General features: G+C 37.4%; 1 protein-coding gene across 1 annotated transcript in view; it reads right to left on the minus strand.

The window, feature by feature from the left end:
• Window positions 1-19130, minus strand: part of TSPAN3 (tetraspanin 3) — a 25917-nt gene that overhangs the window by 5331 nt on the left and 1456 nt on the right. The window contains exons 2-6 of the mRNA XM_006922589.3: window positions 5145-5336; window positions 4845-4919; window positions 3263-3364; window positions 2172-2324; window positions 1114-1197 (exon numbers count right to left, since the gene is read on the minus strand). Of these exons, the coding sequence (XP_006922651.1) occupies window positions 1114-1197; window positions 2172-2324; window positions 3263-3364; window positions 4845-4919; window positions 5145-5336 (606 nt within the window). The remainder of the gene's footprint in view (window positions 1-1113; window positions 1198-2171; window positions 2325-3262; window positions 3365-4844; window positions 4920-5144; window positions 5337-19130) is intronic.

The raw sequence follows: 19130 nt of genomic DNA on the forward strand, positions 1-19130 counted from the left end.
GGGCAAAGACCATAGCAAATAAAGAGCTAGGATTTTTAATGAATTGTTTCAGGGCTGTTTGAATACCAGCAAAGTAAACAGTCACTCTTTTGCCATTTTAAAAGGCATTACCCATTAAATATACTAGCTTCTGTTCAATATACAGAGAGAAGCAATATACCTGAGAAACTAGGAATATTAGTTATACTGGGCAGAAAAATAGCTGTCTCTCTTTTTTGTTTTCAGGTGGAGGTGAGGGATAGGATATGTGTGTGTGTGTTGTTTTGTTCTTGGTGGAAGGGAGGGCTGGGAGTAGATAAAATTAGGGAGAAATTAAGTTTTCATTGGCAAGAGAAGGGAAAACAAGTCCCCTCAGCCACCAACAATGGCATAGTACACTTTCCAGATGTGTCAAGTGATGTCACAGACTCCTTGATGGCTAGCAGTCTAAAAAAACTGAGTCCTCAAATACAGAAGAGGCTAGAACCTCAGTTTTTATTTAGAGGTCCTTCCTGTAAAGCAATAAAAATGCTCCTATAAGAAGCCAGTGTTGCAGTACCAATTCTTGATTTATGTATCTAAACATATAAACCCCCCCGAGGACAAAAAAGCAAGAACTGAAAGAAATAATATTTATCTATTTACTTATTTTTCCTGGGAAAATGCTGTTGTTTTATTTTTTTTAATTAATTTATTTTTTATGGTGCCACTGGTTAACGAAATCCAATGTTTCAGCTATAAAGAAATATTTAAAAAGACATAAGTAAAGCTTTCTATTTCCAAACTGAAATAAAGCAATACTATTTTTTAAAATTCTGTAAAGTTCTATTAAAATATCTTCCAAGAATATACCATGACACCAGTTCGAATTTTGAGGTCACTCACGAACTGAGTTAAGAAAAGAAGGCAAAGTCCCCTCACACATGGTACCCTCATCTAGACAGCTGGTTTTTTGAAACCATTCTGGGTCTAGACAGGAAATGGAAGATGTTAGAAACCAGTGCCTGGTACCTCAATTGTTTCCAAGTAATTTATATACACAGAGATTAACTGCACTTAGTGATTATAACCATTCAGGGTTGACATTAGAGAATCAGTACACTTTTTAACAACTGTTTGGCTAGCTGTGCTTACTTGAATAGCCGCAAATGCCAGTGCTGCCCAGATAATATGCATCATGATTTCTTGTAGCTTCTTCACAACTAGAGCCTCACACCCCTGAAACACGCAAAGTCATCTTCATTAAATGTCTCATTAAAAGTGAAAGCTACAGAAATGGAAATGGCAGAAACTAAGAGGGAAAAAGGCAATACATTTAAAAATAATTTACAGTAAAATAAAATAGCATTAAAGACAAACGAAAGACGGATATAAAGTACAACATAGGGAATATAGTCTTAACTATGTATGGTGTTAAGTGGGTACTAGACACTGGTGGAGATCACTTTGTAAGTTACCTAATATCTAACCACTATGCTGTAACGCTTTAAACTAATACTGAATGTCAATTGTAATTGAAAAAAAAAATTATTTTTAATTAAAAGACACAACTACAATCTATACATAATAAAATTTAAATCCTTAAAAAAAAAAATTGAAAGTGAGGACTCAAAGGGATATATGCACACTCATGTTTATAGCAGTATTATTCACAATAGCCAAAGGGCAAAGCATCACAAGTGTCCATCCTCAGATGAATAAGCAAAATGTAGAGTGTACATACAATAGAACATTATTCAGCCTTAAAAAAGAAAAAATCTGATTCATGCTACAATATGAATGAACTTTGAAGACATTATGCTGAGTAAATAAAGCCAGACACAAAAGGACAAGTATTGTATAATTCCACTTACATGAGGTACCTAAAACTGTCAAATTCATAGAGACAGAAAGTAGAATGGTGGTTGCCAGGGGCTGAGTGAGGGGGAATGGGGACTTGTTACTTAATGGGTACAAAGTTTCAATATGCAAGAGAGACTGAGTTCTGGAGATAGATGAAGGTGATGGTTGCACAATGATGCGAATATATTCAATGCTACTGAGCTGTACGCTTAGAAATGATTAAGATCGTTTAAAAAAAAAAAAAAAAAACAAGCAAAAGAGTGTAGAAAAGAAGTTCCAGGTAAAGATGAGTCACAGAGTAAAACAGGTTACCATATAAGATTCAAGTTTTGCCAAGAAATTGAACTCACCTCAGCATAGAGGTTGGAGGGGTAGGCCAGACTGCCATTACAGCTGCTGGTGGTCTCTCTGCAACAGCTAAGAGGCACACTTTGGTTTTTGGTTTCTTTGAACCAATCTGTATTTTCCCAATCTGAGTAGTTGTGAATTCCACAACAGTGCAGCTAGTGGAGAACAGAACAGAAATATAGTACTTCTGACAAAACACTTATACTGTGTTGAACTTTACAGAGTTCTATATGCTACAAAGCTTTAAGCTACTCTAGAACAGTGATGTCCAACAGAATTTTCTGGAATAGAAATGTTCTATATCTACATGTCCACCATGGTAGCCACTAGCCACATAAGGCTATTGAGCCCTTAAAATGTGGCTGTGAGTACGGAACTGAATTTTTAATTTTAATTTAAAGAGCCACACATGGCTAGTGGCTCTAGAATCTCCATATGAAAAGCACACTACCCATATGAGGTAGTGTATAGCTAAGAAAAATTTTCCTATCTTAACATGTGAAATATCTAGTCTGAGTTAAATATTACATCCAATGACAGAGTGTTTAAAATATTTTGTCTAAAATGTCTGGGATTTGCTTTAGGATAATCTAGCAAAAGATATGTGGAGGCAATAAATGAAACGAGATTGGTAAAAGCTAACTATTTTTGAGGTGGACTTATGGGCATAAAGATCTATTATACGATTCAATCTCCATGTATGTTTCAAATTGTCTTTTTTTTGTTGGTTTTTTTGTGTGTTTTTTTTTTTTGGTTTTGTCCGTTGCCTTTTCTGGTCTTATTTTCTAAAGATATATGAAGACTTCCTACCTCCTCTTAAGTCCATTTGGACTTCCACCTTCCCTGTAACACATGCCTCTCTTCCATGATTACCTCTCTGGCTAACTAATTTTGGGGGAAAAAAATCCGATGCTTCTTATCTGACTTTGACTAGGTGATGGTAGAAAAAACTTTTCAAGGGTGAAGATTAAGATACTGAACATATCTTGAAGTTAACCATGGTTGTGAAGATACATGGCTAATTTACATAGTAATAGCAGAGTAAGTTTCACGTTGACTTACTCAAAAACAAATTCACCTCAAGAGAGCTCACCTGTCTCTGTACATAGTCAATAGCTCGGCTAGCAGCATCAGGGTTGGTTCCATTGTAGGTCTTATATACTTTCTGAATGCTGCGGTCAACTTCATTTTCCACCTGAATCAAAACAAAAAAATCAGTCACTCTAAAATACTGGTAAAAATAGTATTAGTCAAGGCTCTAGCTAAAATACCTAAATGGCATGCTTTGCAAAGTTGCCAGATATCTCTGTTATAAGAAAAAAAAGTTTTCTCTTGTTTCTCCCTCTATAGATTCAGGTAAAAGTTAAGACATTTTTTATCACATAGATTAAAAGCATTCAAAGAAAAAACTGTGTACAAGATAGCAAGCTAACAATCCACTCAAAAGGGATAAAGCAGTTGAGCCTTGAGATAGATGTCCCAAATTATAAATGTACTGCCTTCTTTTTTAAATAAGTTTTCAGTATATTCTCAGAAGACCTACTAACTTTCCTTTCCTAAAGGAGGTAAAAATAAAATGACTAAAAAAAACCCCACAAGATATTTTTGGAACAAATTATTAGACTTGGCTAAAAATGCAAAAGTAATCAGCAGTTAAAAAAAAAATCAGTCCTTAGCAGTAATACTTTACAAAAAAGCTGCAGTTCAATGCGAAATAAACTCTTTACAACTTATTGCTGCTAATTACTAAAAGGCATGAAAGTATCATTTATAAAGTGTGTTTGTACCCAATTCTCCTTACTATTCTAAGATGATAAGACTTATTTGGTAATTATATCAGTAATGTGAGACCATAAAATTGATAAGCAGATCATAGGTAGGGGCATAATCAACTTTTCTTTTGCTTTTTTTTACATAGTTGCCTTGTACCTTATGTATCAATGATTTGAATGTTAAATTGGCATATCATGCCTTTGACATAAAACCATAACTAACAGTGAGAATGACTCTATTATGCCTTTATCATAGCTCTAAAGTTACTAAAACAGACCAGTTAGCCTTAAATGGTACTCTAGGCGGAAAGCAAAAGCAGGCAAAATAGAAAGAGGAAAGAAAAGAGGAAACAACCAGGAAAGAGGAAAGAGGGGTTAAGAAGGGAGTGGTGGCAACAGCTGCCCTCGTGTGTCTGAGCTGGCAGGACACCTCATTCCTCAAGACGAAGTAGAAGGTAGGAAGGATCACAACTCACAATTGTCTTTTTCTATGTCCAGGACAAGGCATTTTTTAAAGAGGCAATGGAAAATGAAATGCTCAATTTAGTTCTTCTAAAACAGAAATCAGAAAACTTCTATTTCCCCTCTCAATAGGGAATCAATGGGCTCAGGAAATTTGAACAAACTTCTTAGCTGATCAATTATCCATCTGTAGTTCATTCTGAGGTAATTTAAAGAATACTAAATACCTGCAAACTAAAACAGTAGTAGAATTTGCTTTATAAAAGGAGACTAGCAGTCTTGATTTATAATTTCTAATTAACTTTAGATTTTTAAAGCCATGGCTAAACTGAAGTAAAGCAAAAGAAAATGTTTACTTTGATAAAATGAATTTGTTCTATTCACTCGAAACACTTAAACCACCTTTTAAAACATACAAATTATATACAGTAGACAACATACCTTTGCTCTGTAAACATATCCCAAAACCACTACAACAACTTCTGTGACAAAAACCAAGAGTAGGATGATGACAAACTGTAAGGAAACATTGTCAAAAATTAAATACAAATGAAAAATAGTGCTAAATACTCTCTTGAGATATCTTGAGATAATTGCTAGAAGTTTAAGATAAGTGCTAATTCTGTTTCAATTATAAGAGCTAAAGAGTCTGAGTTTCATGCTCAATTCAAAGCCAGTAACACAAACGAAATATTCCCACATATTATGACAATGCACGTGGTCAATTAAGTGCTAACTTACCGTGGCCAGTCCACAGTGGCTTTCCCGGATTGTGGCACAGCAGCCAATTAGCCCAATAATGAAAAGTAGGGCTCCTACGGCTATGATCACCACAGCAGGACTAAGAGTGTACACATCTTCAAAGAAGTGGTCATAGTCATCATAAGTGATGAAGACATAGGCTCCCACATAGCATAAAATGCCAGCTGCTCCCTGTAGAAAATAAGGTCAGAGCACTGGTAAGTCTCTAAACCTTGCTGGTAAAAATGTTCCTACTATTTCTTAGTAGGTTATATATAATTCAGTGAGATTATTCACAATCACTTTTAAATCTATTTGTACACTTTTGTTCAGTGAAGCTGAAAAGTCTCCTATTGTTCATTAATAGGAACATTTCTTTACTGAAGTTGAAAATTTTCCAAACTCTACTTTTCAATAATTGCTGGTTTAGCTAGGAATAAGAAACCATGAATCCAGTTAAGTAATACTGATGACAAAAAATGAACCTCATGCACACATCCCAAAAGGCTTATCTGCAGCTCAATTACAATCCAATACAAATCAATGGAGTGGTGGGGGTACACCTTTGCTCATCATAGTTGCCTTCAAAGAGGCAGAGCCAGGATATGAACCCAGGTAATCCGACTCAAGATTCTATAACCTGGAGTTTTACAATTTTTTAACCTGCATTTTTAACTTCTACCCACCCCCTTGGGGAAAGAAAATATAATAACTTGTAACCATGATACCCATTTCCAAAAATCTTGCTGTCTTGAGACTGTGAAATGGTAAAGCCAGAGGGCTAAGTTATAAACAACTTTGCAAACTCTTAGGTCTATTTAGTCCTTAGAATGGTGCTTCTCAAACTAATGCAAATAGGAATCACCTAAGGCTCTCACTAAACCAAAGACTGATTCAGCAGGTCTGGAGTTGGGACCTGAGATTCTGCATTTCCAACAAGGTCCCAGGTGATGCTGATGTTACTGATTTCTTGGACTACACTTTGACTAACAAGGTTATAGAGCATCTAAAGAGAAAATGAATGCCAAAAGTCATGGAATAGATATGCCTTATTTCAGCTGCTACATCAGACACCATTCTCCAGCTGCAGAGTTTTACATTCTCCTTCAGCGTCATCAACTTTGCTATCATTGTGTACTGGCTCAATGCTGACAGCCCGGTGCCACCTGCTTTTATGTGAATAAACAAATACAGTATAAGGCTAAGTGTTAAAACACTTGGTTTAATGAGAGATCATTTGTAGAGGACTTTGAGACTTTCACTGGAAAAGATTTATTTCACCATCCTTTAAAATTGAACACATAAATCATAAATCTTCAAACTAGAAAACAACCTCCACAATGACAGTGGAAATATCATTAACTCCTCGTAACATGACAACTCCGTTTATTTCTTAAGTCTATGGGACCCAGTAAGGTTGGGCATCATCAGTAAATTTTCTTACACTAGGCTATTAGAATCATTGTCAGATCTGGAAGAAAAAGACAACATTTATGTAAAGTTAAGAAATTAATTTTTTAATAACATGGACTTTTAAAGAGAAGATAACTATAATAATGGAAGCAATTTTTTAAAAATACATTATTTTTAAACTCTCCTCCTCTAGCTTCCAAGGGGCCCCACCACTGGTTTTCTATTTCTCTCGCTGCTCAACTCATTCTTTTCATGGACTCTTCTTTACCAGTGATCTCCATGGTTCTATCACCGCCCCTATTCGTTTCTCAATCTGGGGACTCTCGTTGGGCTATGCTAGTCCTGGCTTCACCAGTCACTGCAATCACTTATCTAAGCCATGTGTAGTCTCACTTGAAAGTCCCACAGACACCTCACTCTCAACCTACCCTAAACCCTCTCTGCCTTCCTGCCTACTCCAACTATTCTTTCCTTACATTCCTATCATAACAAAAGGAAGCAGACATCTAATTTTTCTAGTCAAATGCCTAAATTACTCTATATTCTTTCCTTGCCCTATATCCCATCAATCACCAACTCCTTCAAGTGTACTACTTCCAAGATTGCTTGACTATCTTAGCCTCTCTCTAATCCCACTGCAGTGCTTTAACCCCACTGTGGAGCCTCATCCAAATCCTTACTTGCTGACCCTCCCTGCCCCTTGATAATGTTCTTTATATAACGAGTTATTTTTGTTAAAATACAAACCAGATCAAGGCATTAGTTTATTTAAAATCGGGATGAACTAAGCTGTTACAGCTCCTTGCTTTTCAGCCTCCTTCCATTACCCCCTCATAGACTCTGAACAACAGAAACTATTATATCCAAATGTACCACATATTCTCTCATTTCTTTACCTCTGCTGCTCTTTAGAATGCCCTCTCTTCCTTTGCCTGGAAACTCCTGTTATTCATTAAGATCTAGTAGTTTAAACATCACATCTTTTTAGAAGCCATTCTTGACCATTTCAGGCTGAATTAGGTATCCCTTGTCCACTCATATATCACCCTTTACATAGCTCTAACAGACCATTTATTAACAACTGTTGCAATTATACTTATATCTGTATCGGCATACCTATAGGGCACAAACTTTGCCCATCTGTCTGTCTTTCAGACCTCTATCACCACACAGCACCTAGAACAATGATTGGCACATAGCAGGTATCAGTCAAAATTTATTGAGTACACTTGATCTGATCCCTTCCCTTGAAATCATCCCCCATCTCTTATCATAAGCTTTAATTTGTATTTGCTTTGTTTCTCTTTATTCCGATGTTTATAATTTTTAGTTCACTATTCAAACATGATTTGGCAACTTAATCCAGCTTACTGAATTCCTGATGGCCATTACATTTGGAGTAAGTTAGTTTATAAATACTGCACTCATAGCAACCATGTCTGTTCAAAGGTCCTCAGAGTTCACTGACATACTTACTTCAGGGGCATGTATTATTATGGGACAAAGGAAGGCACAGGAGAGGGAAAAAGGAAAAATAGCTTAATAGTTTGAGTGCATTGATTACAAAAGTACGTAGACTACTTAACACTTACCAAATACTACTTTTTCTTGACTACATATGTGTGACATAAACACACATTAAACACACATGTACATACATACGCATTTTACTAAACACTTTCAATCCTCGAATTGAAATAGAAATCCCAAATATGAATCAATCGCAGTTGTCAAGTTTGTCTTCACTAGTCATCTCTCCATCCTTTGGATTCTTGGCTTTTCTTATTCTAAAGCTTAATATTTATTTCACAAAAGGCTTGAATTAAAATGAATTCTCTTTTTGAGCTTCTAGTAAATGAAATTTGAACCTACACAAATTTGAATGAAAACAAGATAACTGAAAGATTAATGTACTCAACAATTACACTGAAGAACTACTTGCATTTTAAATATAAAATAATGAATTTTCAATCTAAACAGAGTCCAATGAGACTCAAACTTTGTGTTGCCTGGGAATGAGCCAAGTGAAGTGCTTCCAGTGTTGCCGCCCTCCACCCAGACTAAAACACTCATCTGAAACTGAGACTGTGAGAAGGCAGAAAAACAAACCAACACATAAAGAATGCAATGGAAGTCTAGTAGGAGTTGCCACTTGTGAAACTGCCTATTTTTTTCTAATAGACTCAAAAGCAGTTTCTTTTCCCAGGCAGCAAACCAGTCAACATCCGATTCACACAGCAGAGTTGAGAGTGTAACAGAGTTCTATTTTGACAACAGCTGCACACACCAAAACAGAACCTGCAATGATTATCGATGAGACTATATATAAATTAAATTACTCATAAATAGAGGCTGTGTTTCCTAAATTGAAGTCAACTTCAAAATTTTCTTCTTTTAATGGCATCTGTACATAGTGCTTTTATATCTTAAGTTGTATAATAAACAACTTATAAAAATGGCATTAGTTTCTTTGAAAATACAGAGTAGCAGTAGGTGTACTAACAACATAAGACCTAAAAACAGCAATAAGCAACTGCTTTAATGACATCCAACCATCATTATGAAAAAGTTGTATGGCAAATGGAGGAGAGGTTATAAGTAATTTCTAACTGGTATGCATAGGGACTCTAGTCATGCAGTTTTTTTCACATAAGATGTGTGGCTAGTAGAAAGGCTACAGGGTGAGCTGGGTTAAACCCTGCTTTTGAGGGGTCATTATGTGATTGGGATCTATCAAAGGATCTGGGTTTTGCCAACAAAGCAGCTGCAGGGGGGTGAGGTGCAATAGTAGAGGCGATGGAATGTAGAACTTAGAAGCAGCTGAAACTGCTTTAGTCGCCACTGAAAAAAATCTGAGCCTGTAAGGATTTGTGCCAGGGCAGTATAATAAAAATATTCAGTCTTTTTACAAAGTGAAGAGAAATTTAAGGGAAAAGTTGAAAGCTAAAGCTATAGAAAGAATAATTTTTTAAAAACCATTCTTTATCTTTTAATACATTCATACTCTAATTTTAAAACTTTAATTAAGAGAGCTAGCCAGTGCTTTTTCACACCATGCTGTTCCTCTGAAAAATAGTTATCCTGTTACAAAATTTCAGAAGTATGATACTTCATTTTATCCTTTTACCTTTCCACTACATACACAGAAATATGAAGTCTCTTTTAAAATAAGAAACTGCATTTTTACATAAGGTTGCTTTTTCTATAGTTTTGACTGTTTTCACTTTTTTCTGTACTATTCAATTCTGTGAAAGAGATAGCTGATGAAATGCTAAAATCCATGAAACTATTAAATTCTTTAATTTTCTAAGGAAGAAGGAATATGAAGTGAAAGGGGGCACATCAACTACCATGAAACCTGCCATTGGAATATTAATATTAAAAATGGCAATATTAAAAATGAAACAGACTTGGAACAGGCTAGGAGATAAAATAGCTCTGTTGTGAAATTGTATCTATATGAAAATTTATAATGTGAACGTGGAACATCCCACAGAACATCTGAGTGAAGATAGAGCAAGGAATAGAAACAATTTTCTTGGTATAGAGTGGTATATAGTAGTCATGGATTTAATGTAGGGGAGAGCAAGAGAACTGAAGGGTTAATCAAGCCACAATCAGAGATAACAATATGCTGATCAGCCCTGCAGCCAGGCCAAGAGGACACCTTCAGAACAAAGGAAGAGTTCTGCTGGATTACTAACAATCCATTCTCCACACCTGTGAAGGGGAAACAGGCACCAAGAGTCATTCCCTATGGCTAAACCATGGGGAACCTATGGATTAAAGGATGGGAACTTCCAGCAGGCCTTTCACTCTCTATATTCTTCTTACCTTTGTTACATACCCTTCCCCTTCCTCACTGTATGTGTATATCAAAGGAAATGGGTTAACAAAGTCTTTTAAACAATAATTCACAGGAACTAAAGAATGATATATAAACTGAATTCTCTGAACATTCGCACCTCCCCTCCTCCCACCTTTCCAAGCCTCTCTTGGTCTCTCTCGCTGTCTCTGATAGAACACACACTCTGTGGAGTATTACCCCCTTTCTAATAAACTTTGCTTTTAACTCTAAATTTGGCATGTGTATTTAATTCTTTCTACACTCGCTGCCAAAGAACCCTCTTCTTCTCTCAGTGCAGGGTTTGGTCTTGCCATCACTTGGGGGAAATCTGCCCTGTCCTGAATAAGATTCATGTCTATAACTGGCAAGAGACCATCTCATGTCATTCAGCTAAAAGTACAGTGTCTGACAAGTTATTGTTTGCCTGTATAAACTGTTCCTTTGGAGTAATTTTTGCCTCAAAAAAGTCAATTGATAAAGAAGTGACTGAAATGATGGGAGAAAAAATAGTTACGACTGGGCAAAAACCACTGTACTCTCGATTTGGGAAGAAAGCAGGTTTCAAAAAGGAAGCAGAGAGGGGAAAAATACAAGTAGAAATCCATCTTTCGTGCATATCTTTTAACATTTAATTCAGTTTCCTGTACAGCTATATTAGTTTTTTTATGTATCTCACTTCTCTCCAGCAAGGAATCCTTGGTGTACTTCTGAAAGCTTCCCCAAACTCCACCCTTGTGCCATTACAAGTGTCTTAACATCAACCTTAAATCTTTTAGCATTCAAATACCATAATATTCTCTAATCCAAACATGCTTTTTTTCAACACTTATTCTGATAAAATACTTCAGATCATTTAACACAATTGCTCCTTTATCAAGTCCAATGCCTGCATATTTCATTTACTTTCTTACCAACTTTCAAGCAGAAAAAAAAAAAAGACTATAATCCAAAGATTCTAAATTCTCTTTCAGAAGAGAATTAAAGCTACTCTTACCAAGAATTTCTGAAGCTATTAGAATAATTATATCATTTTCTACCTAACAAACTGGTCAGTGATAAAGCCAAGCATATTCAAAGATGTGCGAGGATACAAAAGGGAAGGGCCCTCAGGCTAGCGTATACATTAATACAGAATAATCTTTTTGGAAAGCAATGTGGCAACACAGACCAGCCTCAGCATTTATGCTTTGTGCCTACTAATTGCATTTCTAGAAGTCTATCCTTAAGAAAATAAGTCAGATGGAAACAAAGATTTATATAGAAAGTATGTACATCAAAATGTTATAATATTGTAACAAATTCTAATAGCAAAAACAACAACAAAAAACTAACCTGGAATTCAGAGGTATACTTACATTATAGCCCTTAAATATTTTGTCAAAAAAAATTTTAATAATGTTTGTGCTGTGTTAGAAGAAAGACACACCAAAATGTCAATACTGTTTCTCTCTGGGTGGTGGAATTATAGTGGTTAGTTTTGTTTTGTTTTCTTGTAATTCTTTAGCGTCTTCTTTAAAAAGCAAGTATATTACCTGCATAATCAGCAAAGTAAATATTTAAAATCACATCTGAAATTGAGACTTCATTGTTCTCTCACAAATGAATTCCCAGGTCCAGCCTTAACAACCAACATAAAATAGGCGATCTCCTCAAATATTTTAGGCACCTCTGCCAATCTCTTCCATTTGTCATTTGTGTCTGTCTGGCTTTGACACATCTTTAAGTGTTTTCTGACTGTCTAACACAATTCCGACTCTTTCCGTACACACTATCCTTTTTTTCTCTCCAGAAATATCACCTTTCAAGGAGACAAGAAAGCAAAAAAAGAAGACAAAATCTCACTTGGTATAAAGTTTTGACAATAAGCCATTTTGTCATCATTAGCAACATCATTGTCATCATTATTGCCATTATTCTTAAAGAAGAAATATTTTAATCTTTTTACACCACTATTACTCTGATGATATCCCATGTTCCTTAATTCTGCCCTATTTTCACTTTTTCTGTAGATGATTTTTTATAGTCATTATTTATCCAGATTAACAAAGTTGTTCTATTTAATCCAATTGATACGTACCAGTTTAAAGACCCAAAAGTTCAAGTGGCAATTAAACTGGAGATCAACCAACTGCCACAGCCAAATGATTCTAGCAGCATGGGAATTGGATATTTTCAGACTGCAGGAGTCATCTGAGAGGCAGAGAATTTAAACATGTGGTTTTTGTTTTTGAGACCCTCAGTCCTGTACCCTACTCTTAACTGTAAGAACAGTCAGTTAATGCTACAGGAGCCTAGGTGCTTTAAGCTTTATAATATTAGTGTGTCCATGCTTGGGTTTAGTATTCAATCAACAGCAGCAACAAAGATACACTATGTTGGCATTTACTCCCAGAAAAATACATAAATGCAAATAATTTTTCTCATCTATAGACCCTTCCAAACTATTAAGCAGGGAGAGGGGAGATAATATTTTTAAAGAAGTATAATTTGGGGACAAGGGTGGGAAGGTGCACCTAGAATTAAATTTAATGAAGTATGAGATGATTTTGCCGGTCTGTCTGCCCCTTCTTCCCATTAATGTAGGGACGAGGCAAGAGAGCTAAAATGTTAAATCAAGCTATATTCAGAGACTGCAATATGCTCATCAGCCCTACAGCCAATCCACAGGAAACCTGCAGAACAAAAGAAGATTTCTGCTGGGATTGCTAACAAACCATTTCCCCACATCTGGAAGGGAAAACAGAAAAAGTGTTTAAGTGGAGCCCTACACTAAATAAAATCACTCATTCTCTATGGCTAAAACCATGGGGAACCTGTAGATCAAAGGCTGGGAACTGCTAGCAAGCCTAGAACAGCAGATTATTTTTTCATGCTATATATATATATCTTTCCTCACTGTATGCCATATCATCAAAGAAAAATGGGTAAACAAAGTCTTTAAACCATAACTCACAGAAACTAAGAATGATGTATAAACTGACTTCCTCGAACACTCTGGGTCCCTCCCACTCTCTGCCTGAGAGGAGCGCACTCTGTGCAGTGTTACCCCTTTTTTAATAAACTTTCCTTTTGACTCTAACTTTGGTGTTTGTGTTGAATTCTTTCTACACTCTCTGCCAAAGGACCCTCTTCTTCTCTCGGTGCAGGACTTGGTCTCTCTCTGACTCCGGGAAATTTGCCCTGTCCTGCATCATCTTTTCTGGCAACCATGAAACTTTAGCCAAGGCTCCTCTCATCTGACTGGCTGGGACTTATTTTCCTACACCTGTGCAGACCAATTGGCCTTGGGCAAACGGTTGACACCCTTACTAGGGGGCTGGTAGGAGACTTGTTCTCTAACCAAGCAGGAGTCCACCAGCCCTCTTCCTACTTTTTTTCGTCTAACTTTCCTGACTCCGCATCACCATCGGAATTGCAGAGAAGACCTGCTGAGGGACTCATCCAAACTCCAAATTAAAATACTACTCAGCACCTTTCGGCCACAACAAGACGGGAATGCCAGGGAATCTTCTGTTCCTTCCTCTCTGCCCTTTAGCTTTTTTCTCCTTCCCACCCCTCTCCAGCAGAAACTCTAACAGGGAGGATGCCTGGTCATGGTAGCAGCTCTGCTGAACTCTCCTAATTCATCCCCTATCTGGCCTGACTTCATTTCCCAATTGGCTCTGGGACACCGGAGCAATCTCAGAGATGGCCTAAATCACGCATAGCTGAGCACTGGGCCGCCAGCCCCAATTGCATCAGGTCCGCTGGCCTACGTCTCATACAGTACAGGACTCCAAGGTAGTTTTTCCCAAAAAATTAGCCTTCTTTGCTATATCTGTCTGTCTTCTCTCTCTCCTTTGGAGCCGCAGGTAAATCTCTCTGAACACTCAGGGCAGCAGCAGGCCCAGACCCGTATTGCACTCGCCCTTTCTAGTAGCAGCAACTGGCCCAGACCCGTGCCGCACATATTTTTCTGTTTCTGCCTGTACCAGTCAGGCAAAAAAACTGTCGGTGCACTTTTTTTTCTTTTTTTTTTTTAGCAGAGTGTGTAAGAATTCTAATTATGATGGAAAAGAAAATGTATGTTTTTGGTAACAGAAGGTATAAAGTATAAAAACATATTTTGAAGGAAACTGAAGGAAAAATGTTTGTCTTAAAGCTGGTTATTTCTAAATGAATGAGAAGAGGCAAACTAAAGGAATGAGAAAAGTTGCAGAAGGTTTGTGAAGAAAAATCTTGAAATTTTATATGTGACTAAACAAGATTGGAAATTTAAATATCGAAGGTAAGCTAATACAAAATTAGAGTTGTGTTTTAATGTTTCTTAAGACTACTGGTCTGCTACTGATGTTATGGAAAAGTTTCTGAGTAAAAAACAAAGATTCTGTGCTTCATCAAAATAATTGTTTTATGCTGTCTTAACCAGTTTTCTGAGGCTTTTAGAGAATACACTAACATTGACCCAGAGTCTAATGAGGGCCAGACACTCCTGGCTATACACTTCATAACCAGGCTGCACCCAGTATGCAAAAGGAAACTCCAAAAGTTGGGGCCTGTACCCCAAACTCTGCAGACGGCCTTGGTGCCAGAGGTCTTTAAAGTGTCCAATAACTGGGACAGGGAAGAAAAGGAAGCAGAGCAGGAAAAAGGGCACAAATTTTAGCTGCCATATAGAGGAACCACCTCGAGGTGCCCCTAGGCACTAAAAATCTTTCAGACCCAGAGGGCCTAGATCTTGGACTGGGGCATAATCAATGCACAAAGTGCAGTAAGGAAGGACACTGGAAGGGGGAGTCCATCCAGCCCTGGGAAGCCAGGGACGGGGGAACCTCACAAGCCCTCTCCCCTCCTAGCAAGTTTCTCATGAGAGAGCTGCTCCCTCCTCCAACAACAGAGGCCCAACCACTCGCTGGCTCCAGTCTTAGAGAAAGCCATTGCAATCACAACAGTGGAGCCTCAGGTAACCCTCAACATGGCAGGGAGGAAAACTGAATTTTTACTAGATATTAGAGCTACCTACCCTGTCCTGACCTGTCCCATGGGCCATGGGCCTCTCTCCAACGCTAACTGCACAGTGACAGGAATCAACAGCCAGCCAAACATAAGGTAATTTACTTTTCCCATTGTGAGACTGAGACTAGCAATGAAATTCCCCACTGCACTTCAGGGATTAGGGTCCAATGCAGTGCCCCCACCCCGCCATCCTGGAAAACAGGGTGCTGCCAGAAAGGTGGCAGCCCCCTTGCCCATCACACAAACCACCAGGTGCTAAACTGTTCAGAGACAACCAGCTTCTATGTCAAGGTTTCCTTCAAGCAGAGCAGCTCCCTGAGATCTACTGAAAGTCAGCCCTCAAGGCAAACAGAAAGGGCCCTACCAAATTTTGTTAGGTTCCTCAACGCTGTCAAATTACAAGGAATCAAGAGTTGGGTACATCTGTCTTGAATTAAACCAGTCTCTTATGAGTCCTCACAGGTTCTTCCAGAAAATGAAACGAGAAGTGCAACCTAACCTGTGAACCTGTGGAAGATATTAAGCTCTTGTTCCAGAAAATAGATAAGTACACACATCCCAGGGAAGCAAGGGACTTTTCCAAATAATTATTCTTTTAGTCCAGTGGCTATGCCACTACTCTCTTTTCAAAATGATTCGATTTCTTTTCACTAGATATCTTTACCCTGAATAAACAAATTGCCATGAAAAGCAACTTCATCGACAATTACCTCTACTATTAATTTTGACTTTTGTCCTTTCGATCTTTTTGCTAAGTTTATCTCTTCCAGGCTGCAAGGCTTCCTGCTACTTCCAAATGTTGGAACAACCTCATGGTCTCTGCCTCCAGGGCCCTTAGAATAGGCTTCCAGATTTTTATACCCAGTAGGCAGGGACTACAGCCCTATCTCAGCTTTGAAGAAGTTACAGAAGACAGCCCTTGCATTCCTCCACATCCCCTTAAGAATAAAAGAATAAAATCTGAGGGGAGAATAAAGTAGGGAGGAAGCAAGTGAATTAAAATGTTAAATTAAGCTGTTCAGAGACTGCAATATGCTAATCAGCCCTGCTGCCAGGCCAGGACACCTTCAAAACAAAGATTTCTGCTGAGATTGCTAACAACTCATTCCCCACACTCTGAAGGGGAAACAGGGAAAACCCTGCCCTACACAAAATAAAATCATTCACTACCCTATGGCTAAAACTGCCAGCAGGCTTTTCAGGCTACATACTCTTCCCCATTCCCTTCCTCACTGTATGTCCGTATCAAAGGAAATGGGTAAACAGTCTTTAAACTTGTAACACACAGGAACTAAAAAATGATGGATTAACTGAATTCCCAAACACTCCAGGGTCCTTCTCACTCTCTGCCTCTAAGAGGAGACCACACTCTATCGGGTGGAGTGTTGCCCCTTTTCTAATAAACTTTCCTTTTGACTCTAACTTTGGCGTGTGTTGAATTCTTTCTACACTCTCCGCCAAAGGGCCCTCTTCTCTCAGTGCAGGGCTCGGTCTCCTCACCCACCCCGCCCCCGCACTTGGGGAAATTTGCCCTGTCCTACATCATTCAGAGGAAAATGTGGTGTGAAAAGTTTTTAAATGATGAGATAAATTTTAAAGATTATATATGGCTTCCAAATACTATTTGTATGTATAGAGTATTTCATACGAGTAAATGATTAGTGAAGATATCACATTCTGAAGTTGTTTCTAACGGCATTTAAAAGGTGTGTGACCTTCTTGTGGTACTTCCTACTCCAGGTATTTTAGGTGAAAAACAACAGCCTGAATACATGTGCCAGAGTATAAATTCTACAAGCATAGACAGCCCCTATAATGCCTGAGATACTTATGAGCAAAATAAATATTAATTCAATTGGAAAGTAAAGGTATTTGTATAACATGGAACTTGATTAGGTACTCAAATCTTACCAGAATAAAAACCTGAAAATTAAAAAGTACTGATTTAAATTTAAAATTAAATTAAAAAGTACTGTTTTAGATGAGGTCTCCTGGGTTGGATCAAATGACTCACCCAAATAAGAATCCTGTCTGACCTTGGTATGAAGGTGCAGTTTATGGAAGAGGCTTATGACTTGCAACACCGTTAAAAATTCGGTCATGGACCTCAACACTCTTAACCATCTTCCATAAATTATCATGGATCTAACACTAATACACTTACATTTAAAGCTATGCCACTCCATAAAAACCAAGAAATCCAAGTTTATCTTTCAAGGCACAAGCCCTAATATTCTGGAATAAGCTAAGGAACTGTATTTCCATTAAGACAACCTTCAGGATTTTAGAAATAATTGTTTCCCCTTTTACTGTGTGCCTTACCAGTTACTTTCTTAGACTGCACTGTCCACAATAATCTAGACCAAGCCAACATTAACAATTTTGGCTAACAGATCATTTAGTGCAGAGCCTAAGTATGTCAGGTACATATCTATTTCCACGTCACAGCTCATTGAACAAACTGCCAACTAATCAAGATATCAAGATATTAAAAGGTGTAGTTTAAAGATCTTGCCAATTAAGCTTTAACACTTATCCACAATCAGCCATTACCATCTGATAGTGAATATAGCAAGTGCAACAGTTAAGAAATCTTTACAAAGTTGCCCAAGGGAACCTAGATAAACTTTTAATATGCTCTATGCAGGAAGGTTTATTCTTACACTTGTACAATAAAGCATTAAAAGGAGGAAGGGGTCACTATATAAAAATACATTTATTAGAACTGAAGAATGCATTACAAATTCCCAGGGGGAACCAGTTAATATCCGCTTTGTGAACTTCCTCATAATAGCCTAATTTTGTAAACTGACAAGTTAAATAATGTAGTTTAAATGCTGGTACAGGTTCTAAACCAGGTTAAAATCAGTATGTTTTTGAGAAAGTGACTCTAACATAGCCTAGTGAATTCCTTTCCCTTTACAAATCTTTTGAAATCACACTTTGCTCTAACACCACAGGCTCTAAAGTATAGGACAATTTGAGTTTGAACGCAGGCTCTGCCACACCTTGGGTGTGCTACCTTTAACTCAGTAAACCCTAACGTCCTCATCTGTAAAATAATACCCTGCCAGATGAAGTTAATGTGAGGACATTCCATGTAAAGTACTTAGCACAGTGTCTAGGTATAATAGGCACCCAAATGTTAGTTATTACCATCATCAGATTTCAATAGTTTGTCCCTAAACTAATGATTTGGTGGGAGACACATCTAATAATACTGTTTCCTCATTAATTATATTGTGCTAATTTGCTCTATGCCACATTTTTCCCCCTCTAATTTACTCTAATGAAAGGAAAAAGAAAATGGTTCCTGTATCTCCAGTATTTTATTACATTAACAATTCCAGTCCCTAGCATGAATAGCCTAGAATTCATCTGATAGATTATTCTTCAAAAGTCAATACTTATGCCGATAAAAATCACTGTAAAGAGTACAAAGACAGTCTCAGCCAACGTGTTTCTCATTTGGGGATCTCTGAAAATTCTTTCACCTTTTAAAAAGGCTTATAACTCAAACTAAAGTATGAGAAAAACAACTCTAATTGGAAAAGAAGAAATCATTAAAACCCCAATGTCGCATGAGGGATTCTGAATAGGCACTATCAGCAGGACTCTATCACCCCCAAAATACCCTAAAAAGACTCTATGGCAATATATGTGTAGATAGGGGCCTTATTATATATAATTATCCTTTTATGCCACAGCAGTGAGGAAATAAAGTGTCATCT

Source organism: Pteropus alecto, unplaced genomic scaffold (genome assembly GCF_000325575.1).
Source record: "Pteropus alecto unplaced genomic scaffold, ASM32557v1 scaffold38, whole genome shotgun sequence".
Classification (NCBI taxonomy): Eukaryota; Metazoa; Chordata; class Mammalia; order Chiroptera; family Pteropodidae; genus Pteropus; species Pteropus alecto.